At 36.6% G+C, this 16,774-nt stretch overlaps 1 protein-coding gene and 1 non-coding gene across 7 annotated transcripts; both read right to left on the bottom strand.

The window, feature by feature from the left end:
• Nucleotides 1–6: 6 nt before the first annotated feature.
• Nucleotides 7–16,047, bottom strand: LOC102586851 (uncharacterized). 6 transcript variants are annotated; one of them, XR_001474535.1, is made up of 8 exons: nt 15,618–16,032; nt 12,573–12,853; nt 4,281–4,332; nt 3,735–3,818; nt 3,543–3,627; nt 1,913–1,964; nt 1,368–1,441; nt 7–1,264 (listed from the first exon to the last, which is right to left on the bottom strand). XR_001474535.1 is itself a non-coding variant. In XM_006356204.2 (5 exons), exons 2-5 carry the CDS (start codon nt 12,638–12,640, stop codon nt 3,517–3,519), a joined length of 315 nt encoding a protein of 104 aa, XP_006356266.1. In that variant the 5' UTR covers nt 12,641–12,853; nt 15,618–16,024; the 3' UTR covers nt 3,342–3,516. The 6 variants fall into 6 exon arrangements, 5 of the variants coding, with proteins under 5 accessions (XP_006356266.1, XP_015168240.1, XP_015168238.1 ...); XM_006356204.2 differs by lacking the exons at nt 7–1,264; nt 1,368–1,441; nt 1,913–1,964 and having other exon boundaries at nt 3,342–3,627; nt 15,618–16,024; XM_015312754.1 differs by lacking the exons at nt 7–1,264; nt 1,368–1,441; nt 1,913–1,964; ... (1 more) ...; nt 3,735–3,818; nt 4,281–4,332 and adding an exon at nt 6,648–6,755 and having other exon boundaries at nt 12,573–12,662; nt 12,736–12,858; nt 15,623–16,046.
• On the bottom strand, nt 9,650–9,722 carry MIR8015 (microRNA MIR8015). The gene has a single exon (NR_127176.1). It is a non-coding gene; the product is annotated as a microRNA MIR8015 (primary transcript).
• Nucleotides 16,048–16,774: the final 727 nt, after the last annotated feature.

The raw sequence follows: 16,774 nt of genomic DNA, 5'->3' as shown, positions 1-16,774 counted from the left end.
TGCAACCATATTCCAATCTGAATTTGTATACCTAAATCTCAAAATTTCAATTATGAAGGGTCCGACGTCTATATCTATATTTGTATGGTACATCTACACTTGAGTTCTAGCAACTTAGCTATGAATATCCCTACACATCATGTTGTGATTAGATCCAAAACATGATTGAATTTGCTACTTCCTTAATCCATCGGAAACTTGGTTAAACAATAATTAAAATCACATCACCTGTCTACTCTTATTCCGTAAGCATGCATGAATTTGGCAACAAATAATTTTAACCTTATACACCAAATACAAACGACTTCAATGTTTTGGAAATCTAAATCCTCCTAGTTTAGTCTAATCTGAATTTCCTCATCTTAATTACATGTCTTGTTCTTATATATCTACACATTAATTTATTTATAAACCAGATAGTATATGAATTTCAGATAAGTTACACTTAGACATACAATAAAATGACAACCAATTTGAAAATCACAAATTCATAATTTGAATTTTATTGGTTCTGAATTTTCCAACATCAGTAATTTAATCATATACATATAAGCTGCCGAGTATTAGTAAACACCAAGAGCAGCCTGTAGCTACATACAATAAATCTACAAGCATGACAAGCTCAGTTTTTTTAAACATATGATACTAGGGTTGTCATGTTAGGACAATAATATCTCACATGAATTGTCGTGTAGAAAGAGTGTATCTCATGTGAATTGTCATGTTAGGACAAGAGTATCTCACATGAATTGTCGTGTAGAAAGAGTGTATCTCATGTGAATTGTCATGTTAGGACAAGAGTATCTCACATGAATTGTCATGTAGGATGAGTGTATTTCACGTGAATTGTCATGTTAGGACGAGTATTTCACGTGAATTGTCATGACATGACAATTCCAAATAACATGACAATTCACGTGAAATACTCTTGTCCTAACATGACAATTCATGTGAAATACACTCATCCTACATGACAATTCATGTGAGATATTCTTGTCCTAACATGACAATTCACGTGAAATACACTCGTCCTATATGACAATTCATGTGAGATACTCTTGTCCTAACATGACAATTCACGTGAGAGATATACTCTTTCTATACGACAATTCACGTGAGATATTATTGTCCTAACATGGCAATTCCCTATCTACAAGTGAAGCACAACAATTGAAGCTGTATATCCCAAATGTTATAACAAAATTAGAATCAATACTTACGTAAGGGATGAAACAGCATTGCCTTGAAAGTCTAATCCATGGTCCTGTACAGATTGCACCAAAAACAATAACATCAAAAAAAATATAAATGCAACAAGAATATGAAATCTGTAAGAGACAACAGTATATATCAGACGGGTAAAGAACCTTTTGAGTTGAATTATCTCCCATCGTTCTTTATGTAGTCTCAATTTCTCTGCTTCACCATCATCATATATGACCTAAGAAGAGAAACACCAGAACAACTTCGGTCATTTAGAATTTTCAGGAGGAACTTTGGCAAAACATTAAAGCCAGTAAAACATGTGCAAATTAGGTAAGATTTCTACTTCACAATCAGTTTATATTTCCCTTCCTTGGTTAGTTATGAATAAGGCCATAACAAAGAGGTTTCTAAATTGTAAGGTCATCCCTGTATGTAAGAATGGATTTATGTGGCAGATCATGAATTTGAATAGTAATAGACTGGGTTATTCCCTATTTTATGTGACCCCATTTGACTCAACATGGAGATATAATTAATATTAATTAACATATATGTCACCTGAAATTATTTAGATAAGGAAACATATGATACTAGGGTTCAAACAGATCTATAAATATGAATGAGAAGTGTTTAAACATAAACAGTAACTCAAAGAAAATTATGAATTTAGCGAGACAATGACAAGGCATCATAATAATCTCATCACCTTGTGTTTCCTTTCCACAGGGTCAAAAGAAGAAACTACTCCCTCATAAAACCTACAAAGAGAAACATTAAGATGAGAAAATGTAGCAGATTCTTCCTCCTTATTCAAGATAAACTAATACTGGAATTGGTAGAAATGAAATTGAAATGTCATCTGACACACCACGAGTCACAATATAGGGTTTCTAAACTACAGCCCAAACTGAGTGTATCCACACATTGTTATCCATTTCACTGTGTTATGTTTGCAGAGGAGTTGTGAGCCAACAAGTACTTGCAAAAAGAACAATTCAAAATGAATCAAATATATAGAATAGTAATATCGCCCGCAAAATTAGCCTGTTTCAAACATTCATACAAGAGGCAACCAACAGGAGAAATCTACCAAAGGTAATACTATGATCAGTCAAATTGTAGTGGAGGTTGGTTGTTTGATAGGTGGCTGATCCTTTTGGATGGAGAATGAGGCAGAGAGGAGAAAAAGGAAAAGAGAAAAGGACCATGTGATTGATACATTAGTATGAATGGTTTCGAGTAAATTGAAAAATGACAAAGATATTTTTTCACATACTTCTGATCTGAACAGAAAGGATACTTGAACTATCCTGTAAGCTACATGCAGAACCAATTGTAATCCATAATTCTTTTGTTAGCCTAGCCAAAAAGATGTAGCACAAGAAAAAAACAGCTTTTTAGACAAACAAAGTGCATTGGAAACTCAGGATCCCATTAACAACAAAAGGTTACAGTCTGACTCTGCCTATGACCGCCATAATATGCAGGAATTGTCTGCAAGTTTTAACTCTGCTTAAAGCATCACGGATCATGAACTAACATATACTTCATTTGTCCTGTTTTATGTGACCCACTTCCCTTTTTGGCCTGTTGAAAAACAAAATGACACCTTTTATAATTAGAATTTTTTTATGACAAGGGAAACCCGCAACCGCTACCCTTTGGGTGCACACAGAGTAAAACTCCGCTCCTATGCAATAGCTCGCAAACCACATAGGAGACATAACCTGCACTAGGCAAGCACGGCGCAACGAGCTCGACCCAGAAGGCAAATCCCTTGCTTTTGATGGCAAGGGGTTTCGAACTTGAGACCTCTAACATGGAAGTCCCAAGAACAAACCACTGGGCCACCCTGAAGGGTTTTTATAATTAGAATTTAGAAATAATTTAAATTTGAACTTCCCATTTTACCCTCTATGACATGATTTTATAGCCACAAAAATATCTATGGTATGTTTTAGACGACAAGTATCAAAAGACGTTCTTTCTTTCTTAAACTTCGAGCCCAATAGAAAACTGAGACATATACTGGGATAGAGGCAGTAACACAAGAAATATTGATTGAACCAAGGAATAATACAAGCTACAAATAAACACAATGCTAGAATTCTTGCAATACCATCAAAGCCAAAGACTTATAAGTAACTCGAGGAACGAGGTTCTTGCACAAAGCCTAGCAGGCAAGCCAATATTTTATAGCATAAACTCGATAACTGAAGGCTACATCAAGTGCTGAAAAGTGTGTGTGTGTGCAGGATGGTTGGGTGGGTGAGTGTGATTAGTACAACAAATTTACAATGATTTGCAGTCTCACATCAATATTCCAAAGTACTTACTTTTCATCCAATGGAACCAAACTTTTATTCTAGTGCCAACCAGTTCCTTACCATAATCTTTAATGGTACAAGTCCTTTTAGAATCCTGAAACAAAAAATTAGAAGGACGAATGCTTCAGACATGAAAACACTTGAAACCACTTTCTAATACGAAATCTGTCAGAAACAATAGTATATCAGATGGTAGAGAACCTTTAGGGATGAATTATCTTCAAGCATCTTCCATCGTTCTTTATGTAGTCTCAATTTCTCTACTTCACCATCATCATATACGACCTAAAAAAGGAAACACCAAACAACACTGGTCATTTGGAACTATCAGGAGGATTTTTTGCAAAATGTTAAAGCCAATAAAATATGGTTCAAGTTAGATAATGCTACTTCACGATCAGTATATTTAAGAATAGGGTCTACAACAAAGATGTCTCTAAACTGTAAGGTTGTACCTGTATGTAAAAAGGGATTTACGTGGCAGCTCTTGATTTTGAAGAGTTAAATAGATTTGTCTATTCCCTAGTTTATCCGACCCCAGTTGACTTAACATGGAGTTAGTTTTACTTACAGGTATATTAGCTGTGGTAGGAGAACTTTTTGAAAACAAATGATACAAGGATTTACACTGGTCAAGGATGTTGAATTGTTGAATAAAATAAGAATGAAAATACAAGTAACTTAAGGAAAAAATCTAAGTTAGAGAAACAATGACAAGAGTTCATAAAAATAAATAATCTCGTCAACCTTGTGTTTGTTTGTCTCAGAATCAAAAGAAGAAATGACTCCTTCGTAAAACCTGTAAAGGAAAACTTTAAGATGAGAAATTATAGCTAGATTCTCCCTTCTTATTCAAGATAAAGTAAAATCAAAATTGGTAGATACAAGGACATGAAGAACAAAGAGATATTCAAAGTTGTGCGAACAATAATGGCATAAAACTCATTAGTATACGATGAAACTCGGGGAAGGAGTGATAGAACATAGAATAACAGAAACCAGTTCGGATTTATGCCTGATAGATCTACAACAGAGGCTATATTCCTGCTAACTCATTGATGTGCTGTGAAATTACGGCACATTCTATGTCATTTACATAGACTTTTCATGTTCTTAATGCTTTTTTAGTATATGATTCTTATGTTATTTTACATTTTGTAGATATTTTGAGGTGGGACACCAAAAGAGGGCAAAAGTGAACAAACACGTCAAAAAATTGAACCCTTCCGTGGACCGCTTCAAAACCAGACTGCGCACCGCAGAATGGGTCTGTCAGCCACAAAAAGAGACAGAATATAAAGGACTTTGAAGACCAAAATGCGATGATCTTTTGAGGTCCCATTGCTGTTCTGCGGACCGCATTCCTGTCTGTGATCAAGAATAGAATGTCATGAAGCCCATTTGCAAACTACATTTCTAGTTCTGCGGAGCAACATCAAGACCACACTTTAGGAAGAACTTAAGTGTAGCCCAAAATTGAAATGTAATTAGTATCTCCTAGTTGGTTTTGAAGAGCTAGCAAAGATAAACCCGCTAAATAGTCAAGCGACATTAGTGGGCAATAGAAATTCCAAGGATAACTACTTGGTCCATGTTTATTATTAGTTAATTATTTGTAATGTATCGTTCTTGATGATAATCAATTCCATAATTTCCACATCTTTTGTTTTCCTTTCTTGCGAGTTCATTGATCATTTTACCCGCTCTCTAGATAGATTTTATCTTTATTATTTTTAAACAAAATCAAATATTTCAAAATCAATTGGTTAGCTTAATTGGTGACAATTCCATAACTAGCTTGGTTGCCCTAGTATATTGTTCAATGTGGGATTCGACCCCGACTCTTAGTTGGGTAAATTTTATTGCAACGACCATGTTCACTTCTCTTTGAGAAGTGGATTTGGACGCCATCACTCTTCTAACAAGATTGATGGAAGTTTATTATGAGAAGAGACATACCTATCGGCTATCATGTTCGTCGACCCAAATAAAGCATAAGAAGAAGTACCACGGAAGGTCCTTTGGTGGGTGATGGAGGAGAAAGAAACTCATGATAAATATGTAAAATTCATAAAGGACATGTATGAAGGAGTTGTCACTGGCGTGAGAACTAGTAAGAGATACGGAGGAGTTGATTTTCCTATAATCGTGGGTTTACACCGAGGATCGTCATTGAGGCACTACTTGTTTACTCTAGTTATCAATGAACTAACCAATATAATACTATGTGAGGTCCTTCACCATTTGCTGATGAAATTGTGTTAATCGACGAAACCAGTAAGGATGTCAACCGGAAACTTGAACAGTTGAGAAGCACTTTAGAGAGCAAGGGTTTTCGGATACGATGAGTAAAAGGAAGACTAAATATATGCACTAAACTCTAAAGTTTAGTCAACATGAGAACTAAATTGAGGTAAGACTAGACTGGATTGATGTGCCTAAATGCAAACAATTTAGATATCTAGACTCTCCTTGTTCCAGAAGGATGAAGTGACAGATGAAAATGTTACTCAATAGAATTAAAACTGGAAGATTTAAATAAAGAAATAGTATGTGATAGATTGTAAGCTTTACATAATAATTATAAGTCCGACAATGAATGTTGGGTTTCTAAAGTTCAACATATCCACAAGATAAGTGTCGCAGAGATGCGACACTAAGATGGATGTGCGATCATGCCTGATTATATAAGACTAAAAATGACCACATTCGCTAGAAGGTGCAAGTAGCATACTTAATGATAAAATGAGAGAAGGTCGCTTGATATGGTTTTGTCACGTGGAGGCACGGTTTCCAAGTTGGATCTCTGCTTACAGAATCAAGGATCATGAAGTACCACATAACTCAAGAAATACCGAATGAGCCAAGATAGAAGACAAAGTTATGGATAAAACTCATGCTATTACTACATCTATACCATCAATTCAAAAACTTATAGGATTATAAGTATGCCATCGAAGGAGATTCTTACACATAAAGCCTAGCAGGTAAGGCAATGTTTTAAAGAACGAACTCAATAACTGAACTTTACATCAAGTTTCTAAAAAGAGTGTACGTGCAAGATCGTTGGGTGTGACTAGTACAATAAATTTACGATGGTGTTGCAGTCCTCACATCAATATTTTAAAGAACTTATGCTTGCTCCAATGGCCACCAAACTTGTATTTTAGCGCCAATCAGTTCTGCACCATGATCTTTACTGGTACGAGCCCTTTCAGAATCCTGTGCAGCTCACAAGTAAAAAGGAGAATTGCAAAAGGAAAGTAATAATTTGTGCATTGGATAAATAAATTAGCAAAGATCTTGAAATAACTATTACTGAGTTGTACGGTTGTCAACCTTATCTCCAGATTCTTCAGTATTAGTTGTTTTTTTCTTCTTCCTCTGTTTCATTCCAAAATTTTGTTGTAGTGTTGGCTCCTTGTGTTCTTCGAGGTTTCCTTCTTCATTTTTTATGCTAGATTCAGATTTTCTCTCTTCGTCACAATCTGAAGCAGAATCATTCTTCCTTGAGTCGCTTCCTCGTTTTCTTTTGGCACATACTGTGCGCTTGGTTCTCTCTCCCCAAGTGAGACCCTAAATGAAGAGAATCTTTTTTCTGAACTTGGGATTGCGGCACATCTCCTATTGGAATTAACACAACCAGCTCATCATCGTCATTTATCGGGATCTCTTTTCTCTTGGGCTGACACAAATGACCATGACTTTCAGTGCTATTATTATGATTTTCGGACACCAAAGAATGATGGCCACTACTACCTGTAAGTTCATGACTTCCAGTCCCTTCCTGGTTTTCTTTTGGCACATTTGTTGCACATCTTCTGGATTGACAGGTTTTATGATATTTGTTGTACAAGTATCCTTCAGCTTCTTCCTGTGAGTATCACCCTGCAACACTGGTTCACAAAATTTAACCTCAGATGGTCCAACTTTTACAGGATGACCTGTAAGTTTATGACTTACAGTCCCTTCCTGGTTTTCTTTTGGCAGATTTTTTGTTAGGCGCACATCTTCTGAATTGGCAGGTTTCATGATATAAGTTAAACAAGTATGCTTTAGCTTCTCCCTGTGAGTGTTATCCTGCCGCGCTGACTCACAACATTTAGCCTCAGATGGACCAACTTTTACGCGATGCACAGTATTAGGTGCATTTTCAGTTGCCATCATATAAAAAATAAGAGAAGAGGAAAAGAAAAAAATCTGTTAAAAATTGTTGTAGCGTCTGAGTAATAATTAAACACAATAGAATCACTTAGTCTCCTTGGCATCCCCCTGCTCTTTGGGCCGAATAGTGCATTAGAGCCAATACTAAAATCTTCTTAACTAAATTCAAAACTAGAGTATATTCTAATGTAACCTGAGTGGAGTCACTCTAATGTTGGCTCTAACTCCTTTGAGTGATGTATGTTTACAATAAGGATAATTGACATGAGTATGCAAAAAGAAAAGTTCTTTAAAAACTTTAACAACAATTAGATTTTAACAGAAACATACAGTTTTTAAAGAACTTTTCTCTTTGCATACTCATGTCAATTATCCTTATTGTAACCATACATCACTCAAAGGAGTTAGATCCAACATTAGAATGACTCCACTCAGCTTACATTAGAATATACTCTAGTGTTGAATTTAGTTAACAAGATTTTAGTATTGGCTCTAATGCAGTATTCGGCATAAAGAGCAGGGGGATGCCAAGGAGACTAAGTGCTTCTATTGTGTTTAATTATTACTAGGACGCTGCAACAGTTATTAACATATTTTTTTCTTTTCCTCTTCTCTTATTTTTTTATCAGATGGCAACTGAAAATGCACCTGATACTGTGCATCGCGTAAAAGTTGGTCCATTTGAGGCTAAATGTTGTGAGCCAGCACGGCAGGATGACACTGACAGGGAGAAGCTAAAGCATACTTGTTTAACTAACATTATGAAACCTGTCAATCCAGAAGATGTGCACCCAACAAAAAATGTGCCAGGAAGGGACTGTAAGTCATAAACTTACAGGTCATCCTGTAAAAGTTGGTCCATCTGAAGCTAAATTTTGTGAACCAGTGCTGCAGGATGACACTCACAGTGAGAAGCTAAAGGATACTTGTACAACAAACATCATAAAACCTGTCAATCCAGAAGATGTGCAACCAGTAACAAATATGCCAAAAGAAAACTAGGAAGGGACTGGAAGTCATGAACTTACAGGTAGTAGTGGCCATCATTCTTTGGTGTCCGAAAATCATAATAATAGCACTGGAAGTCATGGTCATTTGTGTCAGCCCAAGAGAAAAGAGATCCCGATAAATAACGATGATGAGCTGGTTGTTGAGGCAATATTTGTCTTTCAATTAGATAGATTTTGAAGCCTTAGTTTAATTTATGTTCTTTGATCAAAAATTCATAGGACCGAAGTTAGTTGATTGCTATCAGCATGACGACTCTCTAGTTCTAAATGGATATCTATTGTTGTTAAAAGTTGAAGGAATTGCATAAACATAGGGTGGAAGTGAGAATTGTTGTTTTACTGTAACGATTTTGGACTAAAAAATGGAAGCGATAATCTATTCCCCCCCGGCTAAATTCATGCAATTTATAAAACTACAACTGGATTTCCCAATTTAATGTGTATATTAGTTTCTCGAAGTTTTTTGCTCGTATATCGGTAATTTAGGCAGTAATTGCAATCTAACTCCTCTATTTTCTCCTTTTCTTTTTGCCACGAAGTTGGAGTCGTTACTGAAAATGGTATGTCACGCCCATTTGATTCAACCACAAGTGCACTTCAACCTGTAATGAAAGCACTGGTTAGGAATGAGTTGTTGAGGCATATCAATGAAGATGTCAAAGTTTCAGTGGTTTCTTGTCTCACTGAGATTTCTCGAATATATGCCCCAAAGTACCCTTATGATGATCATAAACAAATGGAGATAGAACTATACCATTCTAATTTATCCTTTTGTTTTTACTTCAATGTTTTTTCTTTTTATAAACCTGGCCAATTTCTTTGTCAGGAAATTCTCCGACAAACTGTAATGACATTAAAAAAGTTAGCTGATGTTACTAGCCGCAGTTACCGTAAGGGGGTCTGAGTTGTGAATTTTTTTGCTAAAGTAAGGGTATGTGCGGTGCTATTGGACCTTGAAAATGAAACTTTAGTTTGAATATCTCGATAACTAAAGTTTCATTTTCAATATCCAATAACACCACACAAACCCTTACTTTGGCAAAAATTTCAAGAATTCGGACCACATTACGGTAACTACGGGCAGTAACATTAGATAACTTTTTCAATGCCATTACAGTTTGCTAGACAATTTCCTGAGATTTGTGAACACATGCATGAGAAACGAAAATGCAAATGGTCGTATAAGATTAAGACAGAGAAATTGGCCAGGTTTTAAAAAAGAAAACTTATTGAAGTAAACAGAAGGGTAAATTAGAATGGTATAGTTCTACCTCCATTTGTTTATGATCATCATAAGGGTACTTTGGGGTAAATATTCTAGAAACTTGGTGATACAAAAAACAACTGGAACTTTGACATCTTTATTGGTATACCTCAAAAGCTCATTCCTAACCAGTGCCTTCATTACAAGTTGAAGTGCACTTCTCGTCGAATCAAAAGGGTCCTGACCTACCATTTTCAGCAAGGACTCAACTTTCTAACAAAAAGAAAAGGAGAAAATAGAGGTGTAAGATTCCAATTACTACCTAAATTACCAACATTCGAGCAAACAACTTCGAGAAATTAATATGCACATTAAATTGGGAAATCAAGTTGTAGCTTTAGAAACAGTAAGCCATAAATTGCATGAATTGAACGGGGGAAAAGAAAAGATTATCGCTTCTGTTTTCAAGTCCAAAATCATTACAGTAGAACAATTCCCACTTCCACCTCATCTTTTATGTGATTCCATCTCATTCAATATTTAACAGCAGTAATGTCTACATATTGTGTGTTGTATTCTTTTGGCTTCTTTCACTGCTTTGCGATAGCACTGCATAGTCATATTAGCCCCAATTGCATCGTGCATAAACCTTGCACTGGTTCTTGTGTATCTTTCTCCTTCCATTCCCGTAATACGGCACCAAGGTTCTACAGTTTAGGGCACTTTGCATAGTCATGCGTCCCATCGCATATGTAGCAACCGTTCCCTTTGTAGTATGTGCCTTCTTCTGAGCATCATTTTGACGTCCAAACTTCTTAGCATCAGACTTATAGGTGTCATGATTCTTGAGATGTGGTTGTTGCTCCTTGTTTTTGTCACGATCTCCCCCACCTTGGTCATGACTACCTCTCATCTCATCTCATCTGCCTCTATCATGTTTGTCATGCCTAAAGTTTGTCAAAGCTCCAGCCTGCATGATGGCTTCATCAATAGTACTTGCTTGTCGGCGCTCCAACTCCGTCTTGGCCTAATTTTGCAGTCCAACCATAAGGTGGAACAACATATCTTTACCTGTGAGGTTGAGAATCTAAAGCGTGAGGGTGGTGAACTCATTCACACATGCTCGTATGTTGCCCGTCTACTTCAACTCCCTAAACTTGCGCTTCGCCATCTACCTTATAGATGACATTGTTGGGATAGAAGGCCTTCTTAAACTCGACTTAGAATTGCTACCATGTGTTAATGGTGCAAATCACATTCCCACATCTCTAAGAGGTACAACACGGCAGTGTTGATCTTGTTCTTGTCGCTCTCACTTTGTTACACTTGAAGTAATTTCCCGAATGCCAAAGGAAATTCTCCACCTCTTGTCGTCACAAGCACCTTTGAACATCGGTGGCTTGGGAGCCTCAACCTTAGCCTCCCTATCTCTGTTGGACGCCGCACATACTCCAGCTTCAATTCCTCCTTAGACCGCTTTCATCTCGGCCTTTATGGTTTCAATTGTTCTTAATGCATCCATGAGCCGACATTCCAAGAAAGTGATGGTTTCCTACATCTCATATTCCGCATGCTTACGCTCCTCCAACTCTTTGAGTTTTAAAGAACAAACTCAATAACTGAACTTTACATCAAGTTTCTAAAAAGAGTGCGCGTGCAGGTTGGTTGGGTGTGACTAGTACAATAAATTTACAATGGTGTCACATCAATATTTTTAAAGAACTTACGCTTGCTCCAATGGCCGCCAAACTTTTATTTTAGCGTCGATCAGTTCTGCACCATGATCTTTGCTGATACGAGCCCTTTTAGAATCTTGAATGGAAAAATTAGAGCCATGAATGCTTCAGATTTGAAAGCATTCAGAACCACTTTTATTCTTAAATAATCCTTTTAATCTCCTTCTCATGACTCATCCCCTCAACCTACAGGCTGAAGGTGGAGGAGGCTAATCACTAAGCTAGTATTCTCTCGTCTGGAGAACCACTTTTAAAACAAAGCAGGATTACCATCAGTCCTATGATATTTAATGAATTATGGAACGATTGTTATCTGCTAAACTTCAAAAGAGGGAAAATAGTTTTTCTGCAAAATTTGTCACATTGTAGAGCTAGAAAATAGTTTCCGGTGAAAGGAAGTTCTTAAAAATCAGTGAAGTTGTAACAGACTCAATAACCAGACCAATGCAATTCAAACTAAAACAACCGATAGATATATTTCACTAACTCGTAATGAAATTACAAAGAAATCTAAGTACTAAAATGGAAATTGAAGAACTAGGAGAAAGGGATGAGAGTCAGAACTGGTCAACGAAAAGGGGATGAGGAATACAGATACTCCATAACAGTTTTTGCCTAAACCTTTCTTTACCATCCGTCATCCTTTTAACTAGTTGTTTATTGGGCTTGGGTCCCAAACCAACCTTTGTGAAGGCCTTCTAATTTTGCTGCTCCTTTTCGGCCCAATAACTAGTTGTGTGGCATTCGTATAGGTATTGACATTGGGCCGAGGTTGGTTCATAACAGAAGTTGCAAAATGTAATATACCAAATCAGTATATGAAGCATTTAGACAATTTACATACATTTATGCAAAGCTCTGATAATTGCATATATGTAGGTTACACAGATAGGAGTTTAATCTACATATAGTGATAGATCAGTACCTCATGTTTCCTTGTAGCCAACTTCCTCCTGGATTTATAATTAGCACGTTTGTTGAAGTAATTTTCATCTTTGACAGATAATTTAGTAGCCTGTGCAGCTCACAAGTAAAAAAGAGAATAGCAAAATGAAAGTAATAATTTGTTCATTGCAAAAATAAATTACCAAAGATCTTGAAATAACTATTACATCACTGCAACAAATGTTTGGAATGAAACAGAGGAAGGAAAAGACGAAAACTGCTAGTAAGATATTGAAGAAACTGGGAAATAAGCTACTCAACCTTATCTCCACAGAAGCTGTGCGATGTAGGCGAAAAAAATAGTATGTGATCTTGTATAATTCTTGCAACAGCCACCAACCCATCAACAACACTAAAGATTGTCTGCTCATTACCAAAACGTTAGAGTGCAAACAGGCTCTTTCCAACCACAACTTCATCCATATATGTTCCACTTACACTTGCGTGATTGAGTGCTAAAAGAAACTCCAAGGAACTACTGAAGTGTTCAGATGCAGCAGTACCTATATGTTGCCACTCAAGACCACAAATGTGTTCACCCCGCCATGTAACTGGTGAGGAATGAGAATAAGGTTGAAGAGTCACGTTCCAGCCATAATCGTTGTTTGGCGAAAGGCTGTATAGAGCCTTTGTGAAAATATTGCATACAAAACTATATGCCACTGCAATTTTGGCAACAAGAGGGAATCTTTTGATACAAGTTCTCCAAACATCCTTCATCTCCACGACTCCAAAAACAACAGAGATGGCATCCAGCACATCATCTTTGTTGACTAGAATTTTGGGAAATACATCATCATTAAGATATGGACCAGGATCAAAGACAAGATACAACAAAGTTGGCATTGAAACATGAACACCAAACATAGCAAACAAGAGCACATCGTCTTTGTTGACAAGAATATTGGGAAACTGCTCCAAATATCGGGCAGCAAATGCCTCAAGCGACCCCTGTATTTTCTCCGCCTTACCCAGTTCTCTCGATTTTGACAACAATAAACCAGGAGAACATTGCGCTTGTCCTTTACCAGCCCAAATGAAAGAATACCACAAGGTTGACATAATGAACTTATTATGATCCAAGTTGTCCGAAGCGAGACAAAATACAGAGTTTCTTGTAACTCTAAGAAACATGGTAAGTAAACGAGAGCCAGGATCAAATGGAAATGCTAATCCGAATTGATCAGGTGGAAACAGATGCAAAGTTAAGACAAGTGAAACAGGACCAAGTCTACTAAAGTGATCAGTTATACCTCTGTTAGTAAGTTGGTCATATTTGCAAGTTGAAAGCATTCCAGACAACTCCTCTGAGCATCGGACTATTCCAAGTTTATGTAGCATATTAAACATGGCAAAGTAACCGAAACTAGAAAATGTAGAATCAACCCATAATTGAGGTATTCCCACAAATGCAGGGACCAGTTGTTGTATTTTATTTCCAATGGTAAAAAGTTCTTCCTCATTCTTGTCTTCATTTCCAACATCGGTAAAATAGTCGCTTTCCTCAGTAGTCTCTGTGTTAATCGTAAGCACCTTGTGTGATTCTAGAATAACATCCTTAGATGCTACGGAAAATTCATCGAACACCTTGTGTGCCTGATTGTTTATGTATACAAGTGGCTCATTTAAGTGTTGTGGAACAGGGCAGTCCACCTCCTCTGTGGTTGCATCCAAAATCGAATGAAAAACCTCCTCTTTTGCTTGATTTGCCAACATTTCAGCGCTGCCACTTTTAACTAGCATTGTTGCATTCTTAACATCCACAACAATATTAGTTGTTTTATTCAACTTTTCACCAAACACCTGGTGGGCAGAGTTCACTTTGTTGTAGTCAGACCGGGCAGTCCATGACTGAGGCGAAGGCGAGGTAGCGATTGTGCTCCATGACGAAATAGTTGCAGCCCGTGCCTGAGAATCATCCACTGTGGTAAACTGCCGGAGAAAGGCGAATCGATTGTGAGGAGCTTTCCGACTTTGAAAACGAATAAACAATTTATCTACGAAATGATCCCAACCCGCAAGTTGTTTGTTTCGGAAGAGCCAACGATACCATTCCAAAGCCTCGCCATCCAAATAGAATGAAGCCCAGGACAGTTTATGCTCCGATAATATGTCATAGAAGATGAAATACTTCTCTGTCTGCATCACCCAATCTAGAGGATTGTCACCATGGAAGCGACCCATGACGGGGGCTTGAGATAGGTCCACCATTGGTAGATGGAATCAATGAAAGCACCAATGTAACAGACTCAATAACCAGACCAATGCAATTCAAACTAAACAACCGATAGATATATTTCACTAACTCGTAATGAAATTACAAAGAAATCTAAGTACTAAAATGGAAATTGAAGAACTAGGAGAAAGGGATGAGAGTCAGAACTGGTCAACGAAAAGGGGATGAGGAATACAGATACTCCATAACAGTTTTTGCCTAAACCTTTCTTTACCATCCGTCATCCTTTTAACTAGTTGTTTATTGGGCTTGGGTCCCAAACCAACCTTTGTGAAGGCCTTCTAATTTTGCTGCTCCTTTTCGGCCCAATAACTAGTTGTGTGGCATTCGTATAGGTATTGACATTGGGCCGAGGTTGGTTCATAACAGAAGTTGCAAAATGTAATATACCAAATCAGTATATGAAGCATTTAGACAATTTACATACATTTATGCAAAGCTCTGATAATTGCATATATGTAGGTTACACAGATAGGAGTTTAATCTACATATAGTGATAGATCAGTACCTCATGTTTCCTTGTAGCCAACTTCCTCCTGGATTTATAATTAGCACGTTTGTTGAAGTAATTTTCATCTTTGACAGATAATTTAGTAGCCTGTGCAGCTCACAAGTAAAAAAGAGAATAGCAAAATGAAAGTAATAATTTGTTCATTGCAAAAATAAATTACCAAAGATCTTGAAATAACTATTACATCACTGCAACAAATGTTTGGAATGAAACAGAGGAAGGAAAAGACGAAAACTGCTAGTAAGATATTGAAGAAACTGGGAAATAAGCTACTCAACCTTATCTCCACATTCTTCAATATTGTGCATCGTGGTAGTAGTTTTCTTTTCTCTTTTTCTGTTCGTTCCAAACATTTGTTAAAGTGATGGCTCCTTGTGTTCTTTGAGGTTTCCTTCTTCATTTTTTCATGCTAGATTCACATTTTCTCTCTGAGTCACAATCGGAAGCAGGTCCATTCTTCCTTGAATACCTTTCTGGTTTTCTTTGGGCAAATCGTGAGCGCTTGGTTCTCTCTCCCCAAGTGAGACCTAATTGAGAGGGAAAAAAAATCTGACCTTGGGATTGGGGCACATCTCTCACTATCGCCATTTATAGGTATCCCTTCCTGGTTTTATGTGCAATTTGTCCGTGACGAGCTACCCCCAAATTTCTTTCCTCATTTTGAAAATGGAAAACATGTGTAATAAGTAATCTTTTCCCTTTTAATTTTATTTTATTTTTTGACTTTGAATAGATATAAAATTTTAAGGCTTAAGTCATATGCGGCCCCTTAAAGTTGTCCGCATATTTTACTTAGACACCTCAATTTATGCTTGTACCTATTGAACACCTTATATGTTCAAAAATGATTCCTATTAGACACAAAATGATGATCTGGCAAAAAAAGTGTATTCCACACTCTTTAAGCGCGTACAGACATTAAAATTAACATTTTTTCTTTTCCTTTTCCACTTATACACTTAAATTAATAGATAATATAATAATAATAATTAATAAACAAAAAAAAAATCTTGTGCAAGATGCAACTGTTCATCATCTCTCTCACCCTCTTCAATTCTTCTCGTGTTTTTTCTTTCTTTTTTTTCTATGATAATTTAATTAAAATCTCAATTATTTATGCAAAACTCTAATATTTATAATATTTCAATGAAGCAATTGACTATTTTTTCATAAAAATCCTTTTTTTTTTTATATTGCGATAAATGATTACTAGTGGAAAGAAGATGAAGACAATGGGTGGAAGGTTTTAATGCTATTAGAATGAAATGTAAATGAAGGGTTAGCTTAGATGAACAATAATGATATATTATTGACGCCGATAAAAGTGATTAAATTCGATGAAGAAGAATTAAGATAGGGATGGAGGCGCAGAAGCCTGAAAAGGGAACGGAGAAGAAGAGGAAGCAGCGTGAATGTGATGGTTTACTGGTGGACG

This window comes from Solanum tuberosum, unplaced genomic scaffold (assembly GCF_000226075.1).
Source record: "Solanum tuberosum cultivar DM 1-3 516 R44 unplaced genomic scaffold, SolTub_3.0 scf00215, whole genome shotgun sequence".
Classification (NCBI taxonomy): Eukaryota; Viridiplantae; Streptophyta; class Magnoliopsida; order Solanales; family Solanaceae; genus Solanum; species Solanum tuberosum.
The sequence above is the reverse complement of the archived record's forward strand: the minus strand, read 5'-3'. Positions and strand labels throughout refer to the sequence as shown.

Bases quoted from the DNA above. Each gene is read 5' to 3' on its own strand.
- LOC102586851 (XM_015312754.1), bottom strand. From the start codon at position 15,739: ATGAAGAAGGAAACCTCAAAGAACACAAGGAGCCATCACTTTAACAAA. The intron at 12,859-15,622 runs ATAAGGTTGAGT...GCTTCTGTGGAG, and splicing joins CAATATTGAAGAATGTGGAG to ATAAGGTTGAGTAGCTTATT. The intron at 12,663-12,735 runs GTAATTTATTTT...TGAGCTGCACAG, and splicing joins TAGTTATTTCAAGATCTTTG to GCTACTAAATTATCTGTCAA.